Raw genomic sequence first — 20,707 nt, 5'->3', positions numbered from 1 at the left:
AGTGTTTAATTTGTCGTGACGCTCTAAATTGACTAAAAGTAGGAGGAGCAGTACCTCCTCCTGCTATTGCTTATTGATTTATCATCCCCCGACCCACCGCCCACTGCTTTGATGCGTGACAATAGAAACGTCACTGGCGTCCCTCACTGAAACAGAAGATTCCGAGAGGCCTGCATTGCAGCAGGACTCATCACCGCCACAGAACCTGGTATTTAAAAAGGGTTTTTTTTTTTCCAAGAGGAGTGGGACGATCGGGTCGGGCCCTAATTCAAGACAACGATTAAACTGAGACTAACTGTGTTGGTTTATGCACTGAAAAGGCATTGACAAAGGGATTCAAATACATTTCCTAGTCTCCAGAAAACATCAACACAGGAAAGGGTTGGCATTATTAAAGGTTGCAGGAACCCGTAATCTACATTACCTGCAGTTATAACTGCTCTGCTGCAGCGTGGAGCAGTGGTCCGGGCTCAGAGCTCAGGGCTCACGAGTGCGAGGCCGTGGGTTCAGTGCCAGGTGGGGCGATATTAACCTTTTGAGCGAGGTGGTTTGTCAGGATGAACGTGCGCCATAGGGCTGTGTGGCACTACCCTTGAGGTGGCATGTGTTTAAACATTTGGGACTCACGAGGGACCACAGCCCTGTTTCTTCAGTTACTCAGCTGCTTAAGGCAGGAAGAAAGTCACAGATGAAAAGGGTTTTGCCACATGGCTGCAATATGGGAGTGAATGATGAAGTCTAGCCACCGGGGGTGGAGATGTACCGTGCGACGTGGTTTAAGTGGTCTGGGTTGGGGATGGAGCCTCTCCTTTTTGTTTTATTGAGGGTAATTCTTTTACTGTACCTGTGAGCTGCAAGGTTCGGCTCGGCTCTCCTGTAGCTCCTTAGGGCAGCCACTTGCCTTGTGCCCCAAGACCGGAGAGCCCCTTCAAACATGAAAAACCCTCAAGGCTAGAAACAGGTCTTCCGCTGTTGCGTCTCAACAACTGCCAACATGAGAACAGCTGTCGCCGTGAGCAGGAGAACCATGCTATCCCTCAGGAGAACAAGCTGCAGACTGTGGGAATTGTAATGAATTAAAATTCTCGAGAAACGTAAGTAAAATCAAAGATGTTGCTGAGACCACTTGACAGTCATTATGAGCAACAGAACAGTTGTCTTTTCCAAAGACGCTCGTGTAGTTTCACATCAGAACAGCTACATGGAGAAAAAAGCTTGTAGTACAACAGTCAAAAATAGCTGACAATGAATGAGATGTAGAATTATTGGCAGAATCATATAATCGGATAATTTACCACGTCCCTGTGATACAGGAAGTGTCCGTGCACATTCGGGGCTCTGCGTGGTCGACTTTTGATGTCGGCTGCCCTGCTTGCTTGTATAGGTGTGCTCCAGCAGGAATCGGAGCCTTTCCTGCCAGTGTTTTCCCAATTGTAGGATTCTGTAATCCTCCTACCTCACAGACGGGACACCACATGCAAATCATATGAACTCTGTTCTGACTTGTTCAGCCCTTGTTTTCCTGGGCTGTCTATGGTCTTTGGGGTTTCTTCCACCTCATTCAAAAATTGAACTGCCGTTTTAGTTAACATTGACGTTGGTTCCAGGTTGTCTTCTAGAAGTGAGTGACTATGCCTTCTTCCTGGTGCGGAACAGGAGTCTTTGGCCATTCCCCTGAATCCAGAGCTTCCTTCACAGGATGAGTAACTGATCTGGTCTGTGAGCTTCTTTCACCGTTATCGATGTCTTTCTCTGTCTTTGGAAGTATTCTTTATTCTTTATCTACTTTATCCCACTATTAACACCACGTGTGAGTCAGTTCAGCCTTTTCTTCTTGGGGAAACTGCTGACCTGTGGTATCTGCTTAGTCAATAAATGTGGCTTTTGTTTGCTGGGAATCTCCTGTTAGTCATCCTGCTCCCAAGAAGGCCTTACTCACAGCGTGATATATAACAAGATCTCAAGACTCTGGCTCTGAAGAACTGCATCTGCACAGTTTCTTATTTGTCTGTTGCAGTACTGACTGACCAAAGAGCGTCTAGCTCTACATCTCCTCCTTCACATCCTCCCTATCCCAGTTCTCCACCCATCTATCATTTCCCCCTTCACTGCTCTGCTCGTCCTCCATTTCTGCTGTGCAACTCACCCACACAGCACACAACACTGGCCTTTCCTAACAAAGTGGACAGGTATGAGTTTTTAGCCCTGAAATCAAGGTTCTCTTTGCCTAGAACTGTGAAGCTAACCAGCCCGTCAGGTGACCACTCATCTCTGGTCATCACCACTGACGGCACTCGCTCGCTGACTCTCTTAGTCATGTGTCAAAGTACATTTCCATTTTTAATCATTGTGCTTGCTTACGTTTGTCATTTCACTGTTTTTGCCACACTTTTGTATCTAGTTTTTACATGCTGACATTCAACAACTGTAACCCAGCATGTGTTCTTGTTTATAATCCTGATCGGGTGGCGTCAACACAGTTGTTATAGCAGACTGGAGGTTCGTGTGGCTGCAGTGCACCTCTCCTCTAGCTGGGGAGCTGGGATGAAACATCAAGCAACAAGGCCAGACCCTAATCCCAACCTTGCCAGCAGGTGTGACAGCGATCTTTAGCCTATGCCCACTGTGCTGTGCTCGGCTGATGGGCTTACAGACGCAGGACGAGGGATTGTTACTGCTGATGAGCAGGTTTGAACAGCCTTTTCTGAATTTGAGTTTTATTGCGCATACATTCTTGTAAATCAAGGATTCCTGTAAAAAACATTTCACACACGTTTGGACAAGGACAAGAATTCAGCCAATCGTAACTAGAAAATCCATAAATATGTATATGTGTACACTGCATTTCTCTGCAGTGTTTTCTTACCTGATGTCATTCCTCATTGTCTCCGAGATGAGCTGCGTCTTGTTGCCCACTCAACCTGGACTTCCGATCAGTGACAGCTTTGATTTGAGCAGCCCGCATAGTTTGTGAAGGAAAATCATTGATCAATCAAGTTGTTTAATACCACACTGGGAAACTACAGGCCACCCTGATGTAAACCTTAACCCTAGTTCTTTTGCTCTATTTCTATTTTAACAGCATGTACAGGTGCCAGACAGTCAAGTATAAAAATAGGATATCTGTCACCATCGGGGCTGGAGCTGGGTGTGATTGGTAACAAAGAACATGTCTGATTGTGCAGCCGAGCTTAGCATTGGATTTCTAACTGCTCTGGAAAATCTGCTGTCATATTGCTTGCGCTGGCTAAAACTGGGCTTTGTACTGAAGACAAGCGTGGAGGGGAGGGCAGTGATGTTTTAGAAACCGATTTTGTGGCTTGAGTGCTGTGGTAATTGGGATGTATAGGAGAAGTTTGACTTTAGTAAAAAAAAGAGAGACCATTAGAATATTACATTTATGGCCTGAGCTCTCAGTGCCTGTGTACTACAGCTCTTTAGTGCCCATAAAGCTGTCACTACATACTAATATGTCACTGTTTTAAAGGCTTGTGAATCTATAAGTCATAAAATATGGATGGAAGTAAATAGGAAATGGAGGAATGCAGGAGACAATTGTATGACTTATAGCTATGCAAATAGTTGTGATATTTCTTCCCTCGGAGTAATTATATAGAGCTGGAGCTGGCGGGAGGGGGGCAATTAGGGGAGAAACAGAAACCGTGAAGAAAGTGGAGTCTCAGGTGAGGACTCGGACCCTGACGGGCAGACTCGCTGAGGGCTGCTGGGCTCCCTGAGCTCTTTGTGTCCGACAGGTGACAGGGTGGCTCTGCTCACTGGGTCTGTTTTAAATCGAGCTGATAGCGGGCAGTGAAGCCAGTCACGAGGTAGTAAACGCTCTATGAACATTGTAAGTTACAAATGAGAGGAGGCCCTTCTTCCATCTAGCTCATCTGGTTGTTGGTGGATAATTCACGTAAAGATCTCATCCAGCTGTTTCTTGAATGATGCCAGGGAATTCCAGACACTGTTCTACAGTAAATGTCTGCCAGGTGTTGCAGTGTCTTTAATGTGCTCCGGGTCTTTCTGTATTTCCTTCAGTGCTGGCTGAGGGAGAGAGGGAGCTGTGTTTCCGAGGGGATTAAGGAAGTGCTCGTTCTGTGCGACAGTGTTAGGACACTGTTCTGAGGACACCAGTCCCTCAAAGGCTCAGACGGCCTTCTGGAGGAGAGGGCAGCCTGCTCCTTGTGACCGCTCTGTGGGCGCGGACACCAGGTTCAGGAGATAAGGTGGGGGCACCTGGGGCAGCGTGGGACAAGCTGGTGCGCAGGTCCAGGAAGCCAGAGAGCAGGCTGGGAGCAGGAGACTGGAGGAGGCTGCATCCGTCCCCTCGCCTCGGACGTGGATTGTCGAAATACCTCACCAGCCCGCCCTGCTGTACTGTCGCATGAGCACCCTGACCCTTCCCCGGTCACCTTTGGTAGGCGGAGGGAGGTGGGAAGGGGGAGATAAAAAAAAAAATGCAATTGAAGAAGATGAAACCTTGTCATCTGACATTTAATAACCTTTCAGAAAAGGGAAAAAAAGCCGCATGTGGGAGTTTTTTTTTCTCCATTTTCTTCTCGTCTCCCGCTTATTGCTCGTCATTGTGAGCTGTATCCTTTGTGCGTTTTCTCAAGGTAAGCGTATTGATGCGAGCCCGGGGATTAATAGGAGAGGAGTGGAGTGGGCTTGAGCGTGGAGTTGTTTGAAAGTGTCTGCCGACGAGAAGCATGTGGCCCTGACGAGTTTGGCCCCTGGCGCAACATGTGCGGTTCTCTGGGAGCTGCCTGCCCGGTTCATCAGCACTGTGGCACATCGGCTGCCATCGCGCTGCTTCAGCCAGTGCACTACGCTCAGCAGGGTAAGACAGAAAACAGGTGCTTTATTCTGCCCAATAACTTGCCACTCTGCAGTGGGAGGGGGGACGGTATTGTTTTCAGGGATTATTGACTGACTTGGAAGCACACAATGGCCTGCTTTCTAGCAATGCCATTTTTAAATTCAGGTCTGTTGCTGCTATTCATTTTTTATGCATGAAACCCAGTGGGTCCAGGTCTTGCTGTGGAGGCATGGATGAGGATTCTGGGTTATGGCACATTAACCAATGTCTCAGACAAGACCCACATTGCAGACAGCCAGTCCAGGTAGGATGAGTGGGTTAGACAGGGCTGTGAATGGGTGCTCCTATGTGGAGAGTGTGCATCAGGTTATTCTTGCCGCACAGCTGAATGAACCACCTCTTCTCCCAGTGCCAGTGCTCAGAGACCCTGCACCCTGCACCCTGCACCCTGCACCCTGCACCCTGCACGGCTGGGTGAGTTCCACTTCAGCACAGGAGTACGTTATGCAGCTGAGTCTGAAAAATACCTGAGGACTAACCCCCTCAAGCTTTTTGTATTTTGTAGAATACAAAGTTGGGAGTAGAAAATTAGCCTGATGATAGAGGCCTGCTCTAACAAGAAAGGCTCCCACTGGGTTGACTAAAACGTTCTTACCCGTTTCCTCACACCTGCGGTACTGCCCTGCCTTCCAAGACCAATAGTGCCAGCCTCAGCAGTTCTTGCAAAAGGCAGGGTGGGGGCTCGCCTGTCTGCTTCACCACGTCAGCAGCTTTGTCCTTTGCTGGACGGACCTATAGCTATTGGATTTGAATGACCCCTTGTCAGACTGGCCAGAGGTAATTTCTGCTCAACTGAAACAAAGAAGATGTGAAATTTGAGAACAGGAGCATGTTGTAATCCTCCCCCCCCTCCTCTGAGTCCTCCTGGGAGATGCAAAGCACAGTGTCAAGAACACACAGACTTGTTATTAATGGGGAGTTTAATTGTTTCGAGTTTTCTGTCTTGACTGGAAGCCCGATAGACTTTTAATCAGTGCAGAGCTGGATCAGTAATGAAGGCAGGACCCGCTTCCTGGTTTTTTCGTAACCAGTAGAGAATAATTGTGCTGAGATCTCCTTCTCTGACGGCAGGCACTGCGCCTCTGGCATTGCGCTGGAAACTGTGCTTAATTGCTTTGCTGATACTGGTAAGTGGTCCTGTGGGGCTGACGGGGTAAAGCTGAAACCCACACTCTCAGCCACGGAGCTGTTTTCTGACAATTAACTTAAAATTAGTCCAGCTGTTAGGATTAATAAACCCTGCCCAGTGGGATCACTCAGGTACAAAGGAGGCTCGTGTTTCTGAGCTCGTCGGTGAGGTCTAAACGCAGCCCTTGTGTGATCTGTGCACAGACGCTGCAGGGGCCGGAGACAGACATGGATTTTGTGAAGAACAGGGTTGGGGTAGGGGGGGCCAGGGGTTTAAGAGCCCCTGATTGGATGTTCACTGTCTCGTGCAAGTTATAACGCTACTAGCTATGCATTAACGGGCAATTTTTTTGCTTGTCCGATTAAATGAATGTGAACATCCACTCAGGCTTTGCCCTCTGGTGAAATGCCTTGGCAGTTCCAGACCAGTCTGAATGTTTTTTTTTTTAACGCGCTTAGCATTGGATTGGGCGTGCCGCCACGGTCCGAATGTTAAGCGCAACAGCTGGGGCTTCCACTGCTGCCTCTCCCGCAGGAAGGCGATAAGGGGCAGTGAGGCCCTCGTGCAGCTCAACCAACACGGCGCCATCCAGGGGCTGCACCCAGGAAGGACGGGCTGACTGGGCGATTGCTGCTCCCAGCCTTCTGCCTCTGATTGAAGGCCCAGAGGATGGATTCTGACCCATCATAAGGCCCAGGAAGCAGCTGATAGTTACGAATGGGAAGACGTAACCAATTAAGGTGCGGAGTCTGCCGCCTGTTGCTGCTCCAGCTTGAGCTCCTGATGCAGATCCATGCAGCTCCCTGGGAGCAGCAGCGGTCCTACATGAAAGATTTGCAGTGTAATGAGCACAGACAGCAATCGTGCATGAAGAGCGCGTCAGGAGTTTCGGCAGGAGCACGGAGCTGTGCAATCGTGGAGGGTCTTGGTTGTCGGGATGGGGGGCCGGGGGGCTACCGGCAGCTTGCGCGTTGTTTGCCGCTAATGAAGAACACGTGACAGCGTGACAAGTTTCCACGCCATCGAACCCTGCCCTCCCCCACACTTCCTTCTTTCTCCATGCCCCGGGTGGCGTCGCGAAATTCTTTTTACGAGCGCGCGTTGCACGGGATCTGTCGAAGTGCGCAGAACGTTTCCGAAAAGCTGGGTTTTCTCCTTTTATTTACTTGGAGTGTTTGGACATGCATCAGCTGCGCTTGACTGGTTGTTTTTAATAATTTTTAATGAGCTCTTCTCCCCGCTATTCCCCTTTCTAAGCAGCTCAATTAATACAGTGCTCATATCTTTGCATCTTGAGCACAGAAACCCCTGGAGTCCTTGCCATTTCCAAGACTTCCCTTATTCTCCTGGAATGAAATAAGTATATTTGTTGATTTAAATTAGTTTCAGTCTTATGCTTTCTCCCTGGTGGATACCTGGGTGAAATGCAATGAATTCAGGTTGAACCAAGAAATCAACACGCTAAAGTGGCTGTTGTGAGTCCTGAGCTGAGTTGAGCTCGGTTCAGGGCATCCCAGTGGTCTACGTCCTGTCCTCGATGACTGACTGCAGAATCTTGTTGATCTGAAATTCCTGCCCCCTCCTAACTAAACTCTAGAGATGGGCAGCTGAAAGTGGTTCTTGGTGGGACTTGAACAAATAGGATGGTCTAAGTTGGTGGAATAATTGAATATTGGAAAGGAAAGCACAGCAGTTTACCTTATGAAGACAGATATTTTCTTCCTCCAGCCTGAGTCCTTGAGGCGTTACATTTTAACACTTAATATATGCAGGTACACATAAACTGAGGAAACTCACAGGAGACTGCTGCCAAGGAAGCACAATGTTCTGCTTGTAGAACAGTGTAGACAATAGTCTCTCAACCTGCCAGGCCTGTAATTATTACTTTTTTCAGTTGCTGTTTACCTGGTTTCTGATTAATCCTGCCGCAGCAGTGGGGAAATCACCCGGGAGACCGCATTTGTGTACCTGTGCTATTGAATTTCAAGGTGTTCTCGTGAAAGAACTTGCTCTGAGGTTTTTTTGGGGACAGTGGCCAAGGCTTGGAGGAGCCCAAACTAACCGTCCGAGACCGGAAACTTCAGCTGTAGTTTCTGCCTTCGGTAATGATGTTCCGCTTGTCTCTCGTACTGCGTTGTGAGTAAACGCGAGCAGAAAGGTTTTTGGTTTGTTTACCTGTTCTGGGAGTAGCGTCTGAAAGAAAATGAGCGAGCAACAAGCTTTCAAGCAGAGTCCCAATTTAAAACCAGCCTGTCCACCCCTGCCTGTCAGCGGCTGTCCAGCATCGCTCTTCAAGGCTGAGAAACGCAAAGGGCCTTTTAACAGAAGCAGAGAAGGGAATGATTTAGGTAAATTTCTTCTATGTATTCTGGCTGTTTGAAATGTTTTGATATTCGTTTGTTTGTGCATTTTCAAGCTGACAGCATTTTCCCCCTCCTCTATCTCACAAAGCAAATGGGTGGGTGGGAATGTGTGGCTTTATCAAAAAGAATTTTTCAGTTCTGAAACGGAATCTTAGCCACTCTTTTTAGCGGTTGCCGAGGTTTCTTTGTCTTCAGTTTTATAATTAAAAGCGGGGCTGTCAAATGTACTTGAGTGTAATCCCTACGTCTACCCGTATACTTTTTCAAATGGAAAAACTCAGCTTATCTGAGGGAAAATGCCTTGAGATCTGCTTTCGGCTGCCCGAGTTATAATTTGAATGATAACAGTATTGTTGATAGATGTATAGGTAAAAATAGTGTTCATACTGTATATATTTATATTCATTTAGGAAATAACAAAAGAACAGTTATAAATTAAAGGTGGTTATTCAGCCCACCTGGTGAGTTGTGTAGGTCGTTGTTAACTGATCCCCAGATCTCATTCAGCAACTTCTTGAAAGCAGCAGGGCTGGGTGGCTTGTTTCACACTCCCACAGCTCTTGGTGTAAAGAAGAGCCACTCTGTTCTTGGGCTTAAATGCACTTTCATGTAGTTTAATCTGTGTCTGGTGGTTTACTGGTCATTCTGAATACACAACACGGATACGGTAACTCTTTCTTCATGACTAGTGAGTCTTGTTTCTCTTCTTCATGGACACTTACCTTGTGATATTTATATAAATCCTTACTCAAGATAAAAGTGCAATACAGATGTCGCAGATGTGGGCACTGGTACCTATGGCACGAGAGTATTCTTCAGGCAGTGTGCCCTCACCCCAGTTCTGTGCTGACAGATCGTGGCTCTCTGCATCTCCGCAGAACTGTGGCCCCGCGGATCAATGCAAGGCAGGGACTGGCTATATCCAATAATAACTCCTCCAGATGAGATGGTGGGCCTTCTGTTTATTTTAGCTACCCTCCCGAGTATAAAACCTAATACCGGGCAGTGGTGTGTTATTTTATTTTTAGCCAATTCCAGCTTGCGAAATGAAACTTGAGCAATTCCAGTGCTGTTCTCGGTGAAGTTGAGGGTAATCCTTGTTGAGCTACAGCCTTGTTTTGCTGCCTTCCCGGGTGCTGTGTGAAATGTCTGCTGTCTGAGCCGTTGTCTGATGTCTCGGCTTTGCAGGCACAGCCCTTCACAATAAGCACTGTTTCTGCATAAATATTTAATTTGGAAAAGTTAGCGCTCGTTAGAGTTAGCGGCCGCGAGAGCTGAGCAGTTGCGTGGCAAATTCTTTGGCTGTGCGCTTCCACTCCTGGTGCCACAATGCGGCCCCAGTCGAGTTAAAATCCACTCTGCGGCACCAGGCACTTGAAAGGCCTTTGTTTTTTGTTTTATTTTTTAACATTCTCAGCGGTACGGCAGATTGATATAAAAAATCCTCTCTTTTACCAATTAGGTTGCTTCAGCACTACATGAATCTAGCAATAAATAATTTAGCCGTGTCAGGGAGTCAGTGACTATAACCTTTTCCAGCTCTTCAAGGCGTCGTTTCCAATGATGTTGCGCCTCAATCACTTAGCGGCGAGGGGAGCGTTGCGCTGAGAGAAGGTCAGGCCGCCAGAGCGCAGTTCCCTGTTCAGTCTTTGTCATCGGCTCCCGGGGAAAAATGTGTGTGGGGGGGTGGGGCTCTTTTTCCACCCATCCGTGTTCCTTAAGCTTTTCCCGGCTCTGCTGTCTGTCCTGCTGGGTACGATCGGAAAAGATAGATAGGTACTTTATTGATCCCGTGAGGGAAATTGCAGTGCAACAGCAGCTTAACACACACAACACAGCCACAGTGTAACGAATGATACAATAATAATACAATACAATCCAATCAGTACAGTGAAGGGTGCACTAAAAGAGTTACTCGCAGTCCAGGACACACAAAGAACAAACTAGAACAGAACAGTATGCAGAAAAATGGTATTGCACATATGAATATAAATATAGATGTAAATATAGATATAAATATAAATGAATTGCACGGGTACCTGGCATATATTGCAGAAAAAAGGTTGTAAACGGGAAAAGAAAAAGAACAGATGTGTCAGGTTACTGTTCAGTCCAGAAACAGGTCACTGTTTGTTAATGTTTGGATGCAGGTTTGTTAAGAGAGAAAGAAAAGCATTTTTTTTGTGTTGGCTTTTCCAAGGGAAGGGAAGGCTCTCCTGTTTGTCCCTGTTGTGAAATTATCCATTGAAATGTTCCCTCATTGCAGGCTAGTGGGAAGTTCTGTTCATGTGCATGTGAAGCACAGTGACCCTACTGTAAGTGATGATGACTGTGGCTGTTTCTGGTGCTGGGTGGTACTTCTCCCAGATACTTCAAGAGCAAGCAGGATCAGAAGAGTTAAATAGCCATTGTGGGCAGTACGTCTCAAAATAGTGCCCTTTTTCGCCACTTACCATTGTGTATCTATGAGCATGGTGTAAATACGAGCTTTCCGTTGCATTGGTCATCAGGGCCACGCCAGTCCAGCTCGTGCCTGCTGCCTGCTGTGTTGTGCTGATTTGCATTCTTACTGTTTCAATGCAGCACCTTGTACTGAATGTCACACGGGTATGTGATGCAGCAGCCTAGCTCAGGTACTCCGATACAAAACTAATCAGAAACCTTGGTCTTGAGGAGGCACAGGAGGGCGAAGCTGCTCTCTCAGTCGTGCTGTAGGTGGATGTGATTGCATGGGAAGTGGATGCAACATGCAACTTGAAAGATGATTATTTTCAAAAGAAAAAGATGGAACTTGACAATTCCTTAGAATTGGCCAGGTTTATATAAATGAAGACGTGGGTGTATAAGTAGCACAGCTTTTCGGAAAAGGTAAAGAGGGGAAAAAAAATAGAATTCACATCCCTTTGTCAGAAATTGAAATCTGTGTCAATTAGTGAAAACTTTTCACATATGGAATTATGCAGCCATGAGCTGGCACCTGTTCTTGGTCTATCTGCAGATCAGAGCCTTTATCCCATCTGCCCAAGAGCCGAGTCTCCTGCTACTTGCCACATTTACTTGCTTGTAAAAAGCTTGTATTTCTAGAGCCATTGTTTGTGCTTTGAACCGCTGAATGCAAAAGTTCAGGAGAGATTCCTGCAGTATTTTATCTTCGATTGAGAAACGGAGGCTATGTCGTTATCTGGCGAGTATTGCTAACCACTCCATCCCCCACACATCCATATGAACACACCTTCCCTAGAAAGAAGGGAAAAACTCCGATTCCTGACTAGCATCACTCCTGTAATCTCCGATTGCCATACTTCCACAGCCAGGAATCCCACTCAAGGGAATCGAAATCTGATAGAGCTGCACTTGGACGACAATTTGTATTATTAGGAGATAAGGAACTGTGAGAGATGAAATTTGCCTGAATGAATGTGCTAGGCTCTTGAGAGAGAGAGCAGAGATTGCTGTGTGATGCACAGACTTGGCTATGGATATTCTTATCAGTTCTCCTTCTGTCAAGCGTGTCTGTGCCGTAGTTCGAGGCCCGGTTGCCTGCTCGCGTCTCTAACCTTTCTTGTGTGGCTATATTCTTCTCAACAGGGCGCGGGTTCAGTTTTCCGTTTCTGAACGGCACTCCGAAGGAGTTTTAGTCCCCTAGCCCCTGCCTGGTCCCTGTCCGCTCTGGAAATTTCATTTAAAAACAGTGTGATTCGGGGAAGAGGAGATGGATTTTATATAAACTACACGTCCTGATTAAATCTTTCCAGAGTCGTTGAATTGATTTGTATTGATTGGCCGGGATCTGAAATGTCAGAGGTCTCCATTAATAAAGGCAAAACACAATAGCAGGGGCTGGGTGATGGATGGGCACTCCTGATGCGGGCGGCCTGTGCTTGCTGGGTGCCAGACAGAGTCGCGCTGTTGAAAGCGCAAGTCACCAGCCCGGCAGGTAATAAATGGGTCCGAATGCCGGCTCAACGCAGGCTCTGTATGGAACGAGGGAGTGGAGGGGCTTGGGCCTGATCTCTGCCCTGGTGTGTGTGCGACGATGTGAGATTTAAATTGAAATTTTATTGCTTTCCATATATAATGAAAAATCCCGTGTCGCCTCTATCAGTGCACTTTAGTCTGGTGCTGTTTTTAAGAGTGTTACTGGAGTTTTTTAATGAGGGTTTCCTGCTGCTCTGGCTGCCTTTAGCTTTAACAGATATCTCCTTGCTGGGAGAAAAAAAAATGTTTATTGTTGCATTTTTTATCTATTTGTGTTACTAGGCTCTTGCTATTCCAGTAGAAAATGTTGAAGACAGGAACTTGCAAAGCTGTTTTTTTTCTCTCTGTATATTAGTACAGCCATTTCTGCAAGGTCATGCATATACTGTGAGTCTTGAATGCCTAGTTACAGAGGCATTATCTTCTTGACGTGTTTGAGAGCCATGCACGGCCACAAGGAGTTTCCAATATGGCAGCTTGCCTTTTTCCGAAATCTGTATTTACATTTTTTATTGTCTTGGTAGATTTTTATCGTAGGGTTTTTTTTGTTTCAAGTCTCTGCGTGAAATATCCCAGAGCATTGTGAGTTTGCAGAAGAAATTGTTTGTTAGTCAGGAGCTCTGCTGTTCCCATGTCTCACGTTTCCTGGGTGTTGGTACAGCAGCTACTTTTTGGGTCTCGCCTCCTGCCTGAGCGTTTTGCAGTCTCCTAACACTCACGTAAGTGTGTGTGTGTGTTTATAATAATCTCTCGCAGAACCCCTCAATGAGGATTCATTAGAGGAGCTGCCCTTTCTGAGTGCCAAGGGAGACTTATTGTGTGGGACTGCATTGTCAATTCAGAATAAAACTGTACTCTGCAATTATGTATCATGAAATATTGAACTCCTGATAAACGGCTATTGATTTCACTGGGTTTCTAAAGTGGAGGGGTTAGAGCAGGTCCAATTAGCTTTCTTGCCTGCCCTGGCTCTGTATCTGCAGAACTGTAGTGTTGAGCTTCACGAGCTGAATGCCCCCCCACAGGCCCCCTGTGAAGAATCGTCTTTGTCCACTTTGGCATCCAAGATCTTTTCCCCTCATTTTGTGTCAATTTGCAACTTAGGCCAGAATTCATGACATCTTGATTGTACCATGCAGGTTTAATACAAAATAGTATTGAGAGTCACTGGCTTTTAAATTTGCTTAAAATATTTATGGATTTAGATAATGACCTGGGCATGCAGTTGCCACTAATTACAATAGAATAGGTTAAAGAAAGAGTGTTTTAAGCATTGTTAATTAGTAATGCTCCGTTAAAGTGTTGCAGATTATAAATCTACAGGTGTAATTTGCCACCCCTAACCTCAATGTTACTGAAAGCAGAGCATGCGTACCAGAACCACTAACCAAGTTCCCAGTTGATGCCCAGTCAGAAGTATTTTCACAGTACACTGTAGAAGTTTGAGCTGAGACGAAACTCAAGACTGGGTAGCACCTAGCAGATTACATTTTCTGTAAAACAACTGCTGATGTCTGTGCAGTTGTGCAGACTACACACTACTTTATACTACATATTTAGGATGAGAGTGCATCAAGAGGCTCATTATGAAATGACTTGTAAATGTCTCATTATAAATGCTGTAGGATATATAGCTGAAATTGTTATTTATGTCAAGGGGTTTTATGTTAAATTTGCTGAATACATAATTAAGACCTCCTTTAGAATAGTGTGCAATTTTGGTCGTGATGTTTGAAAAGATATTACTGCTCTTTAATAGTCCATAGAAGAGCAAGGAGACAGATTCCAATGATTAAAGGTATGTCCTACTCTGACATGCTAAAGTGTATCATTATACTTTCAAACAGAGACAACTTTGAGGAACTTGATGTAAGTACTCAGAACAGTAAACCCATTGGTCTTTCCTGAATTAACACTTAAACGTGAACTAGAGGATATAAGAGATATGTGAAATTAAATTTAACTTTGAGGAAGAAGCACTTTTTAACACATAGGGTGGTGGGAGTCTGCTTCAACCATATGGATAATCCTAGCTTGTCCAGATAATCCTAGCTTGTTTCGGACCAGTTAGCCACTGGCCACCAAATCAGTCTCGTTTGTAAACTTCATGGCCATCACATTTCTGACCGGATCTTTGTCAGGAATTGCAGCTGTTTGCACTATTGTTGTACTTAATGAGGCCATGTTTCAGTATATTACAGCATTGCTGGATGGCTTGAGACTATCAGCTCCCAGTTCATTGAGTGTTGGTACCAAGAGTGTACAAGCATGTACTTACAAAGAGGCCCGAACTTTACAGTCTCCAGTCTCCTGCCTCGGAGCACACCATAAGGGGATGAATTACATTAATGTGCTGTTGTAAATGATCTGACTGGCACTTCTTTCAGAATGCCGTGTCTCTAATAGGCAGCTGTCAGGGAGATTCACAGCCTGCATCGGTAGGGCTTGATTCCTGGAGTAATGGAGATGACACCCATTTCTGGGAAACACATGTGAGAGGAGCTACAAAGAGCTCCATTATCAGCTTGTCAGTTATCTTCATATCAGCTTCTCCAAGAAGACAGAAGTCTATGTGTGGCATTACGTAATGCACATTTAACTGATACAGATAATTCCAATTTAATTCCACTTTTTCAGTAATATGTATTCCAAGCATATATTCAGTAATTGATTGTGTTATTCCCTGTCATAGGGAATTGGAGAGTTCAGGCTTAAGCATTGGAAGTGCATTTTCCGGACTGCCCTGGATCTGGATATGGATGGATATGAATGAGCTCTTACAGTAAAAAAAACCACACACAAATATTTCAAAAAGTCTGAAGGAACCATTGCATTGATGAAGGTGATGGATGGCCTTCCACATGCAGATGTTGCAGAACCGTTTTGCATGATGTGCTGGGTCATTCTTGGGGTTAAAAAAAACATTCAAAACCTTTTCCCTGCATTGGGTGCCTATGTTGTCGTTATTCGGGAGACAGTCTGACGAGCAGCTGTGAGCCAATTATCTTTTATCCAAGGACATGTTTAAAGTCCTTTTGTCATTCGATGGACTTGGCAACATGAACTTGAAAAAGTCTTCAATGTCATCCAGATGAATGTTAAATTGCACACGAATGGCTCAGCTCCCCTCATGAATCCAGTTTAATTATGAATCATAAAGACCTCCTTCAATGGCGAGAATTGCTTTTATGTGAATGTGTGCTCTTCCTTTCAGCGCCAACAATTTATACATTTTATTTTTATGTTTTAAAACAGTAAAAACATTTTTCTGTGCTCGGGTTCCTCTTTCCCCATAAAATCTAGGTAGAATATCAGGTCTTATCAGGTAAGATTTGAAGGCAGAGGAGCTGTTTGCAATTTTCATTCTTTACAAAACTTTTCTTACTTGAACTTGATAGGAACATTTTTTTCTTTTAAAGCTTCTTCTTCAGAAGTATATTCAATTTTCAGCCTCCAAAAAGAAGCCTTTAAGATTCCTTCTTTTACTGTACAGACTGAAGAATCCTCCTTTCTTTGCACAGTGAGTGACAATGGGATAATTGCACAACAATAATTTTTCATTTGCTGAAATCCTGTTGTAGCTGCAGGCTGATAATATACTAGGTGCAACTATTTGAATATTTCTTAGGCAGGAAATTGCATTACTTACTATTAAAAAGTAATTATTTGTACATAAATTTCCTGCGAGTCAGAGGTGGTTCCTGCTGAAACGCTGTAGCTCAATACAAAGATAGTTACAAAATATGCTCGCTGTGTCTTGTATATTAAAAAAACTGACAAGTCCTTCATCATTTTGTACCATCTTTGTGTCAGAAACCCATTTTTTATATAACCTAGTAATATAATTACTAACGCTTAGCACTGTCACTATAGAATTGCTGGCTTATATTACACACAAATGCATGTCAGATGGCTTCAAACAAGCTCTTAATCCAGATCGGTGAAGATTAGAATAACTCCTAGTCTTTTCTTGCACTGAAACAGATACTTGCATAAAATACTCCGCCTGCCTCCATCTCATTACCATTGCAAACTTATTCTGTCAGCCCGAACAGCTGCCTCTGCTGCAGAATACCAGCATCTCCTCAGCCCAGTTGTGTTGACGTGGGTCTTCACTGCAGTTTAAGAACATCAAGGTTACAAACAAGCTGAGGCTCCTAGTAGCTAAGTGACTGGAAGATATGATGTTATACCAGCCTTTTAGCTGAAAGACATTCATCTGTTAAATTTAGCATTAAGCCTTTGCTGAGATGAAAATAGGTGATTAACGACCACGCACAATGAACAGTGAGCAATTTGTTTGCTTTACTTGCCAACGATTAGACAATGTGAACAGCTGAACGATGTTACTGTTCAACATTTCAAGTTTGGGTTCACAGCGATCACTATTATACATTTACTGTACCAGAGGCTTTAAGAACAGGTATCATCTTGGCAAATGTATACTGCTGAATTCATGCATTCGTGTTTTTCAGGTTAAGTCAGTACAATCCTGTGGGCACAGAAACATGGTCACCTGAGGCATGGTTAGCTTTGTTTTCACTTCAGTTCACTCTCACCTACAAAGATTGCCCATGTCCATCCAGCATCATCTGACTCAACGCCCCCGTCAGCTACTAACCTTGCAGAGGATGCAGGAGGGTTTTTTTTCCCAGTTTTTTAATAATCTCTCTCGGCTCCCTCTCTTGTTGTGACTGTTGATCAGAGCAGAAGCAGCACAACAAGGCAATTAAGAAGTCATTAGGGTGTAAATAAATAAAGGTCATTAATACTTAATGTGCATGTGCCAGCATGCCAGTTTCAGAGGAGGAACGGCAGGCCCTGGCATTCAGGGAAGTGGGAACATGGCACACGCGTGTCTGTTGCTAGGCTGGATGTTTCTGAGGCGCTGTGATGGCTTTGAACTCGGGGTTCATTCTGAGGGAGGGGAAAGGGGTGAATCTGGCTTGACAGGCAGGGTCTGGTCTGGGGTGTAAATAAAACAGCTGCGTTTCCAGCGGAAAGGGCACATATACTAAGCAGCTCTGGTATGGCCCTGTGGTCGTGTGTGTTGAGGAGTGATGTCTCCTGTCTCTCCACTGATGCCTCTGGGCGGTGATGTCCTTTAATGTGATTGTGCCACCAAGAATCACTCATTATTCCTTGGTCGCACCTCCAATTATGTGACTTTTTGGTGGCCCTGTATTGAGATTGGAACCAGGGACTGGCAGCCCATTACTCCCAGTAATACTCAGTTTGCTGTCGGCGCAGTTTTGTCCAGAATGTGGTAATAAGCCATTTTTAAACTTCTATTAAAATTTAGAAGACAATTCTTATGGTTTTTTTATACAACCCCCAATCTGTCATCATTTACTGTTTAAATGAGAATGAAAATAATTCGCTTTTGGCTGTTTTATAAGGACATAAGTTACAAAGTCACAAAAAGGAGGCTGTTGGCCCATCTAGCCCGTTTTTGGTAGATACCAACTTGTGACGTTGTGTTGAGAGACAAGCCCCAGTACTGGTACTGTGAAGTCATGTGTCGAATTTCAGTTGTGAGTTTTCTTAATGTACTGGTAACAAATCCAAGGCAGTAGTCCTCAGCACTGCTCTGTATAATAAGAAGTGATTGTCTGGCAGTGTGTTAAATATATGGAATAAGACAGAGTCATAGCCCTGACACAGATTACCTGCACTGTGGGAAGAGCAGTCCGGCCCATCTGTGTCAGACCCTGGGCACTGACACATTGCAAGCTGCCTGCCAGCAAAGCGCTCTCTGAGAGAGGATGTCTTGTTTGGTTCTCCACGGCCTTGAAAATAAATGTAATTACCTGGAGCCGCGTTTAGAAACGGAGGGGTGTATGCATCTGTTTTTGTGCTTTTAGGAGCAACACCGCACAAGTGCTGTCGCGCAGCGAGCCCATAATGACGTGCAGGAGTCCTGTGGGTTTTTTAGTGGCAAGTGTGCTCGTCTTTGTCTTCGCCGCCAAGTTGCACATGTTCACTTCGTACTCGCTCGTAAACCCCCCCCCCTCCAAGCCCGCACACCCTTGACCTTCACACCGGCTCAGCACCCCCAAAACCCCCTCCCCACCCACCTCTCGGGCTTAATCACCGCATCTCTGCTCTGCCGAGTAACAATCTGACAGCAAACCGGTATCCTTGAAGCAGATAACATGCACATTGTAGCGCGGTTGACAGTAATTATTTTGCTTCCAAGGACTGCTGCCATCTCTCCGGCGCTGCTGATGAAAGTGAATGAAGCCGTTGTGTCACCACAGAGGCAGAATAATACACTCCCTGGCTGGGAGGGGGTGCGGATTTATTGTAAAATGAAAAATACCCCCAGAAAAACAAACAATGACTTTTTTTATTAACCGTCTGGTTTGTGCAGTTTGATTTTGTAGATGAGCGTTTTATAAAACTCGCACAGAGGCGCATGCCGAGGTGAGATAACGAGCAGCTCCTTGCTGTCTTGGGTGGGGGTGGGGGTGGGGGGGGCGTCTTCAGCCACATGAGGAGCCAACACGTTTCTCTCTGCTTGGCGCGGACTGGCCGGACACGGGTGCTGGCCTGCCTTTGACCTCGCCACTGCTTGTGCCCCATCTCGCCCTTCCTGTCCCCGAGCGGCGCTTGGCCGTCCCCTCGGGAGATCCCTGCACAAGCCTGGCCTGGTCTGGGTGAGGGCGCCTCTCTCCATATCCCCGGGGGTCACAGCCACTCCGCTGTGCCATCTCACCCCGTGTGCCCCTCTGTGATGTGGCCAAGAGGTGATCAAAAAGGTCGTCCCCACTATGGATCCCTCCAGTCCAGCAGGTTTTAGAGCATGGCTGGTTCCAATCTTCAAAAGCAAGTGATCTTCTTAGCCATGCATTGTGTTGAATCGGTTCATTCAGCCCCCCAGGTTTGGATCTGCTCACTGCTGATCTGCCAGCTTGGCTCCCACAGGTCTTGGCACCTCCTGCCACTGCCTGCTGATGTCCCTGTAGCTCGTTTCCCTCTTTCGCCAGAGCGCGATGCTCCTCGTGGCCATCTCAGCCACAAGAGGGCGTGCATACTCGCACCGCGCTTGTGTCTTTGGTGTTGATCCCTTGACACATCAGTCTTTGGCAGCTGAGCATTTTCCGGTCTATTTTTAAGACTGTTTTGGCCGATGGCACTCTGACATCTCAGCTTGGCCTCCTGTGCGGCGGTCCGGGGTCACGCTGGAAGAGCTGTGACGGTACCTTGCCCTGTCCCCTTCCTGGGATCAGTCAGCCCTTGTCCTTAAGGGTTTCTGAATCATCCTCCGACTCTGGGGAAAGCTGACATTTAAGACCGCATAAAAAGCAATTAGCACGCTCTGTGAAACAATTAGATTGCACTTTTGTTCAGCTGATCAGACGCAACCCCGCTTCGTTAGAATTGGTCCGTGCCGAAAGCAGATTTCAATTAGGCCGCCTCTCCTGATCCACAAGCGCTCCTTTTCAAAGATTATGAGTAAATCCAAAGTGCAGCAGTAATCGTACAGTGTGCTAAGCAGGATTCCTAGTGCGATTGTGAACACGGATTAATTAATTCTATGAAATGTAAGCTGGGGACATGTGATGTTATTTGGTGCAATCAAATTGCCCTTTGACCCCGAAGTGGCCCAGGTCACATGAGCTTGAGCTTGCAGCCTGGCCCAGAGCACCTCCGGATCGCTCATCTCAGTCCTGCTGCTTGAGCACACTCTGTGTGCCCCATAAAACAAGGGCAAGCCAGGGAAAAAGCCCTTTCCCCTGAGAAGATCTGATGTTTAAAGAATAGGGTTTGACTGCCTGGAGGGATCTGTTAGCCCGGCATCCCCGTCGCTGTGTGTGAGACCAGGCTGGGTCCACTGTGGAAAACGGCAGGGCCAGCCTGATGCACAGCACAGCCCCTGCGCAGCGCGGCGGCCTGCCCGCGACTCTGCGCCCACCCTGGCTTCCCGCAGCTCCTGGGTTTCGGAAGAGCGCAGCGCTAGAGTTCCAGCATTGAGGACTCCCTCTATAAAAGCTCAGCTCACCATTTAGTTGCTGTTTAGTTTCATTTCATTCTGCTAGGTGTGCTAGTGTTCTGGACATCTTCATTTTGTCAAAGTGATCAACGGTACCGCCTGTCATCTAGGCCTTTGGTGTGTAGTATGTCAATGTCTTCCGCGTGATAGACTTCATTTTGCTGAGTGAGTGTCCTGCCCTGCTTCCCCAGACATAGGAGTTTTCATTTCCTAAGGCAAGTAGTGCACAATCTTAATTTTGTGTGCGGTGCGACAATTTTGACTTGACGATGGCATACAGTAAAAGTTGGCTTTGCCTTAGTGCCGGCTGAGTTCTCCCACTTGATCCGGCAACGCTGGAGTGACTGGACTCGGGGAGA

At 46.1% G+C, this 20,707-nt stretch overlaps 1 protein-coding gene across 2 annotated transcripts in view; it reads left to right on the top strand.

Annotated features, from left to right (window-relative positions):
* Positions 1 to 7,993: 7,993 nt before the first annotated feature.
* LOC107080062 (uncharacterized) overlaps positions 7,994 to 20,707 on the top strand; it is an 83,749-nt gene continuing 71,035 nt past the window's right edge. The window contains exon 1 of one of the 2 annotated variants that reach the window (XM_015368651.2): positions 7,994 to 8,359. In XM_015368651.2, the coding sequence (XP_015224137.2) occupies positions 8,215 to 8,359 (145 nt within the window). In that variant the 5' untranslated portion in view covers positions 7,994 to 8,214. The remainder of the gene's footprint in view (positions 8,360 to 20,707) is intronic. The other variant, XM_015368653.2, reaches the window with a different exon arrangement.

This window comes from Lepisosteus oculatus, chromosome 20, assembly GCF_040954835.1.
Source record: "Lepisosteus oculatus isolate fLepOcu1 chromosome 20, fLepOcu1.hap2, whole genome shotgun sequence".
In the NCBI taxonomy this organism is placed as follows: domain Eukaryota; kingdom Metazoa; phylum Chordata; class Actinopteri; order Semionotiformes; family Lepisosteidae; genus Lepisosteus; species Lepisosteus oculatus.
The sequence above is the reverse complement of the archived record's forward strand: the minus strand, read 5'-3'. Positions and strand labels throughout refer to the sequence as shown.